General features: G+C 34.6%; 1 protein-coding gene across 1 annotated transcript; it reads left to right on the top strand.

Moving 5' to 3' along the window:
- The first annotated feature begins 4955 nt into the window (after nucleotides 1–4955).
- On the top strand, nucleotides 4956–6865 carry LOC108840351 (AT-hook motif nuclear-localized protein 29-like). The gene has a single exon (XM_018613182.2). The coding sequence runs from the start codon at nucleotides 5861–5863 to the stop codon at nucleotides 6734–6736; it is 876 nt and encodes a 291-aa protein (XP_018468684.1). The 5' UTR covers nucleotides 4956–5860; the 3' UTR covers nucleotides 6737–6865.
- Nucleotides 6866–7367: the final 502 nt, after the last annotated feature.

Below are 7367 nucleotides of genomic sequence, written 5' to 3'. Positions count from 1 at the left end.
ATTTGTAAATAAAGATTGTCCCGGGAAAACCCCTGGTTGGGATGGGATCCTTGATAGTGCCCATACTTGTACTGTCGGTGGACATTCAAAGAAAACGTGGTTAATAGATTCCTCTGGTGCACCACATCTGTCACAACAAATGTCTCCACGTAGTCTTCTAGTTTGCAGATTTTTCTTCACCGCTAGGCACCCCGAAAATAATTGCCATAGAAAATGCTTCATCTTTGGTGGACAACGTACCTTCCAACAATGGGCTTTTAAGTCAACAACTGTTGGACCAAATTCTATGGCCCTTCTATCCCTATCCGGGTAAGCTCTCTCCACTTGATATCCTAATTTAACCGTATATTTACCATTCTTTGTAAAATGCCAGCCATCCATATCTATTGTTTGTATCCTACTTAATGGAATACTTTCAACAATCTTCACATCTTCGGGATCCATTATTTCCTGTAAAGCCTGGGTGTTCCAAGTTCTAGAAGAGCCATTGATAAGAGAGTTAACCATAAGGTCAGGTAAAAGAATATTTTGTTTTTTGTTTGCTGGTCTCGGGCGGTTGGTTGGGAGCCAAGGATCATTCCATACTGATATGGATGATCATGATCCCACCCGTTTGATTAGTTTTTTGCTAACCAGAGATCTAGCAGAGATTATACTTTGCCAGCCATAGGATGACGAGTATGATCTAATCGGTTCCAGGGGTGAAGCATTCCTGAAGTACCGACCCTTAAAAACACGAGAAAATAGAAAGTTTGGTTTCTCTATAAGTCTCCAGAGTTGTTTTCTAAGCATAGCCGTATTGACAATTGTAAGGTCCTTAAATCCTAGTCCTCCATCATCTTTATGAATGCAAACTTTGTCTCATGATTTCCAATGTAATCCTTTTGTATTGCCACTAGGGCTCCACCAGAATTGTGATACCGTACTAGTAAGCTTTTTAGCCACTGTTTTCGGGAGCCGATAGCAGAACATAACGTGATTAAGAAGAGCCGTTACCACTGATTTTATGATTACCTCTTTTCCTCCTTTAGTAAAAAATTTAAAATCCAACCATTAATTCTATTATTTAGCTTCTTTTGTATAAACCCAAATACTTGAACTTTCGATCCTCTCAGGCTTTCTGGTATACCTAGATATGTTCCTATTTCTCCCAAATTTTGTATTCCTAAAATGTCCCTGAGTTTCTGACGAGTCACCTCGTCAATTTTGTGTCCAAATTGAATCGATGACTTCTGAAAATTTATTTGTTGCCCCGACACTTTTTCATATTCCTTGAGAATACCCATAATAGCCTGACACTCCTCTTTCTATGCTCGCTCTACATAATAGCTTGAGAATATACTATCATCGGCAAACTTCCTTTTAATACTTTATCAACAATTTAAAAGAACGTTTATTAGCTTATTATTGAACTAATCACTTCATTGGATTGTTTGAAAATAGTTACATTACTCAACAACTCACTGATTTAGCCACACACACACACACATATATATATATCAACCATCAAATATTTACTATGCATAATTCATGTTACATACACTTAAGCTAAGGGCATGCACAGCGTGGAGTCTTTTTGACCGTTTCTCAACATTAAATTTAAATGAAATAAATCAAAAAATAAGAAAAGTAAGAAGAGAAAAGAAATAAATTTCTTTCTGAAGATACTTTGACAAACTGGGACGATACTTTCTTAAAATTTGTCAACTTTCATGGATCTTTAATTTTGAATTACTAATATTTTCAGAGAAACTCAAGAAAAAACAATTTAACCATTAAAAGAACCTCCAACAATGAATATTATGAGGGATTTTAAGTATTTATAAAAAAAAATAAAAAATTAGGAAAGAGAAGATGAAAAATTCTAATTTTATAGATTTTTAAAAATTCTTAGTATATCCAAAAGACACATGTCATCATGTAAGAGAAAATTAGTGTTTTATTAGGTTTAGAAAAATTAGACATAACTGAATAATTATAATATTATTATTTTTGGAGTTGCTTATAGTTGGAGTTGTTCTATTGATGGCCTAATAGACTCAAGTTTTTGATTCATCCCCTATTGGCCGAACTCACTTCTTTTAATAAGAAAAATAATAATATAAATTAATGTATTTATGTATGTGCCCAGAGATGATCTCAATCCAAAATCTAATCAATCGTGTGTGCCATGTGGGAAAAGGGATGGAAATGAATTCAATTTTGTATGGGTATTAATTCCTAGGACTTCTATAATTACCACTAACAGATGCAATGCATTATGCAATGTGAGGTCCACCGAAGACTATATAAGATTTGGTCTATTCGGATGTCACATGTTAGGTTTCAAATATATAATTAAATACAATATATTACCATATCATGAATGATTTTTGTCACGAATGTTCTAGTCTAGTGATGCTATCAGTACTTGATATGATGGTTTTGTAGGAAACATTGGAGGTCATACATTATGCACTAAATCTTTCTTGAACGTCACTAGTTTTTTTTTTTTAAAACAAATGTCACTAGTTTAAGCAACTAGTGGCCAATATTATTTTAAATTGCAGTTTAGGAGATTCGCTTAAGTATAGTCGATTCAAACTCATCATCGTATATACTTCCCACAATAAATCTTGTATGAGGGGTCGTATCATGTTTGTATAAAATCATTATGGTATAAACATGCAATCGAGTTTCAAAAAGAAAGAAACATGCAATCAATCATTTCCAAGTGCCTCTTTAAATATTAAGGCAAAATGAAAGTTTTATTCTGAAACTGAAAGCAAAAAGAAAGTAATGAAAAAAGAAAGTAACTAAGAATTTTAGTAGAAATGTTAAGAGAAAATGATACCAATAATAAATATTAAATAGACTCGAGGTGTTGACAAAAAAAATAAATAGACTCGAGGTATTTAATAGCTATGCGTAGCGTAGGAAGATCAATTGGGGGAAACCTCCACGTGGATCAAGTACCGATGCTTCCGACAGCCTCGACGTGGTATAACAGCTTAGCTTTTTCTGCTCTGACATTTTGACCGCACGTGACTTTGCTTCCGTGCACGTGTGGATCAACCAGACTGTGCGATTGCATCGCTACGTCATGAGTCGTCCGATTGCACCGGTTAAATAAATGGACGTCTCCGATCTCAGGTCTCACTTGCATCATGTGGGGTCTTATCCATGTGCTAACATCGTTACTAATCACACATGTTCACATTTCGTTTCTACAAAGAAGTATATAGATCATACATACAACAATAGCCGATGCATACTAGGAGAGCTTTTCATACTTAACCTCACACGGGGGGAATATACAAGATAGGAACCACTAGAGAGACCTACAACAAAACAAACCTGGATCAAAACTCAATCATAATCAAAAGAGGTGGCGAAGGCCAAACAAAAAGGCTTCCTTATACAAAAAAAAGAGGACAGCCATCCAGGAAAGCTCCTATACACAGTCTTTCTAGTTCATGTTGTCTATTTAAAAAAAAAATTAAAATTTTCTTGTTTATTTATTACATTCTACTATCCTATAATCATTATAAAAAAAATATCAATTTATCCGTCTCTGTGACTTCAGAATTGGCTATTCAAAATATATATCTTTTTTCTAAATATTGAGCTGGATGTAATATTTTCTTTCAAACTGCAACTATTGTTTCTATAACTCTCAAAGGTACCTAACTTTCCATATCAGGCTTTTCTATGTTACTCTTGTTTAACAGTTCTGACAGTTGATTTTCTACTTTGGTTACTATACTATTTTCATATCTTCCATCTAAAGTAATAATATGCCTAGATCATTCAACCTGAAAACCACGCGTCGCAGATTTTAATGTGTAAACACAAATGCTTCTAGTTCTAGGCATGCACGTATTTTTCTAGCTCACGCAGACACATATAAATTCATCTATCTATCAATTTAATTTCATTTGCATATAGATTTGACAATATATACAGTCTTACCTACTTAGCCTTAACTAATTCTTAGTTATGTTCGTCCTCCTTCAAGCACATTATGTATTTAGAGTATTATATTTTGAGAAATGATATAATGGTTTGAAACATTAAAGATACATTTTACAGGTGGATTCAGACCTTTTTCGGTTTAAAACACCAAATTATGAGGGGTCGGATAAGAACTTCAATTTATATAGTCTGGCACCACCACCATCGAGGAGCAGCATAGATGAGGGAATATGCGTGCAAATTATATAATTTAAGATGTTCTCTAGTCAACAAAGTATGGTTGGGTTAAACAATTAACAGTATTCTAAATCGTTGAAAAGCAATAATGCCATGTCCCAAAAAATGAGCAATAGGCCTATACTACAATAACACAAAATAGAAGTGAATTTGATTCGTTTACCTGGAAAAACATATTTATTCAATGATAGTTATATATTTTATTGGAACAAAAACCTGGAATACGTACTAGTATTTGACTAGTAATACATTTCTCCCTTACAATGTACCGAGCAAAAATTATATTCTTTTAGATGTATAACTTGAGACTCGATGATGAAGTTAAGTATAAATGAGTCAAACCATTTCTAATGGTTTCTATTTTTTTTATAATTTACATTAAGATAGAATAATTCTATTATAAAATAAATTTTGTTTCAATAGTATTATTTTATAAAAGAATTACTCTATATACTATAAAGTGAAATATAGAAGAATGCCACATTTTATTCTATTTTTGGAGTAAAAATGACATTCCTCTATAATAAAGTAATTTTATTATATAGTAACACCATTGTAATAAAAGATATTTCATAATAAAGTTACTTTATTTTAGTGTAAATTATAGAGAAAAAATAGTGCTATTGCCTATTAGAGATGTTCTTACATGAATTGAGGTCTCGTATTTTTTTAACAAGCTTTAGTATTTGGATCAATATATAACACCATCTCTAAAATATAAATAATTATTCTCAAGTAGAGTTTAAGTACCAATAATAAATACTTTAATTTATAACTTGAATACTAGATCAGCAACCTTTTATAAAAGAAAGATTACCAACTATTCCAGTTTTTTTTTGTGTTAGTATTCCAAAATTCAGAATCAGAGTCCATTAGTCGTTATGAACCGGAATTAAGTCATTTCTCAAATTGTTGATAAATTATATGTGATTTCTATGTAGTATGTTCCAACAATGTAATAGTATAAGTCTCTTTTTAAAAATCTTATGTTCATATTATCTTTGGCCTTAATTCATGTTATTTTAAGCTTGAATTTTTTAAATAATTTATTTATCCTCTCCGCTTTAAGCTATAAGCAAAAAAAAAAAGGAGAAAACGAATATATCCAGAGAAGACAACTCGAAACCCTTGTTTTCTCTTGTATCATGCACATAATTAATAATTATTTATACTATTAATATGCGGTATGTGTATATAATGTATATAGTATTTTAGTATGCCAAACTATGAGTATTAGATTTAAATTTTTTAAAAATGTAAAAGGAATGATTTTCAACTAAATTCTCGTTGTGTCAATATATATATTTTTATGGCTTTCATCCTTAACAAAAGTACTGCAGAGTCCCTCACTTTCGCACATGAAGCAATTTGAAGCTTTTTCAGTTCATTTCACCTCATATCACTTAATACGACACCGTCTCCAGTGAAAAAATCTGCTCCTGTCTTGTCCTAATGCGAGTTAGGGTTTAACACACAAGTAGCACCCGTTTGAGTTGTGTCTCTTTGCTCATTTTCGTCGGTTTGTGTAACCGATCAACTCAAGCTATTGGCTCCTTACTCCCTGAAATTTGACTTCTCCACTGGATCTCACCAAAGTTCCTCTATATGAAGAAATCTTCACCCTCACAATATCATTACATTTGAACCACAAGAAACAAGAACAGCGGTGATGGACGGTGGTTATGATCAATCCGGAGGAGCTTCTAGATACTTCCATGGCCTCTTTAGGTCTGAGCTTCACAACCAACTTCAACAACAGGCTCAACCTCAACCTCAACCTCATCATCAGCTTCAGCTTCAGCCAGATGATGAATCTGACTCCAACAAGGACTCGGGTCGACTTGATTCCGACCCGGTTAACTCTGGATCAACTCCGGGGAAACGTCCACGTGGACGTCCTCCGGGATCTAAAAACAAGCCGAAGCCACCGGTGATTGTGACAAGAGATATCCCTAACGTCCTTAGATCTCATGTTCTTGAAGTCTCATCTGGAGCCGACATAGTTGAGAGCGTCAACACTTACGCTCGCCGGAGAGGGAGAGGTGTCTCCATTCTCAGTGGTAACGGCACGGTGGCTAACGTCGTTCTCCGGCAGCCGGTGACGATTCACGGGAATAACGGTGGAACTGGGGCAGGAGTTGGAGGGGTTGTGACTTTACATGGAAAGTTTGACATTCTTTCCATCACTGGTACGGTTCTTCCGCCGCCGGCGCCGCCGGGATCCGGTGGTCTTTCGATCTTTCTTTCTGGCGGACAAGGACAGGTCATCGGAGGAAGCGTGGTGGCTCCTCTTGTGGCTTCGGGTTCAGTGATACTGATGGCTGCATCCTTCTCTAACGCAACTTTCGAAAGGCTTCCTCTTAAAGATGAAGAAGAAGAAGGCGGAGGAGGAGGGGGAGGTCCACCACCGGCCACGACAGCATCACCACCGGCTGGAGCGGGCCCGGGAGGGTTAAGAGGTAATACAAGTGGTTATGATCAGTTTACCGGTGATCCTCATTCGCTTGGTTGGGTAGCTGGAGCCCCTTCAAGACCATCTTTTTAAATTTGAAAATTATGTCCGTAAAATAGCTATTAAAAAAATTAAAAACAGTTTCATGATAATATAACAATAACATTCTCAATTATATTTTAAGTTCTTTTGGTTTTGAATTAAGTTTATCCTAATATGACTATTTGGATTCGTTTGTATAGATATACTTCTTCATCCTCATTTCTCTTCTTGCTCTCTTTTAGTCACTAGGGTTTTGTGCGGAATGCTTCACTTCACAAAAATTGATTTTAGAAGCCAGTTTTGTTATACCACATAGTATTGACTATTGAGTTCATATTAGTTTTGAGTTCACTCACAGAAATATATATGTTTCATATTAGTATACTCCCCCGGGATAGATATGAAAACTAATCATTTAGTCATATCTATCTAACTATGTATATCAACTAACAAACATCTTATTCTTTCATTCATTTAGTTCCCACATATATCAATCCTGGAAATTGTATATTTAATTTGGCAATCTTATGAATATCTTCTTGTGTCTAAGATTCAGTGTAATTAAAGAGATAGCTTTCTACAGCCTTGGGCACATTGGAGGACCTAAATAAGTTTTATGCTTAGAAACCTGATTCTATCATATATGTTTTAACAAACTGAATCCTACTTTGTCTTTGATGAC

This window comes from Raphanus sativus, chromosome 2 (assembly GCF_000801105.2).
Source record: "Raphanus sativus cultivar WK10039 chromosome 2, ASM80110v3, whole genome shotgun sequence".
Lineage (NCBI taxonomy): Eukaryota > Viridiplantae > Streptophyta > Magnoliopsida > Brassicales > Brassicaceae > Raphanus > Raphanus sativus.
This window is presented reverse-complemented; position numbering and strand designations above follow the sequence as displayed.

Bases quoted from the DNA above. Each gene is read 5' to 3' on its own strand.
- LOC108840351 (XM_018613182.2), top strand. From the start codon at position 5,861: ATGGACGGTGGTTATGATCAATCCGGAGGAGCTTCTAGATACTTCCAT.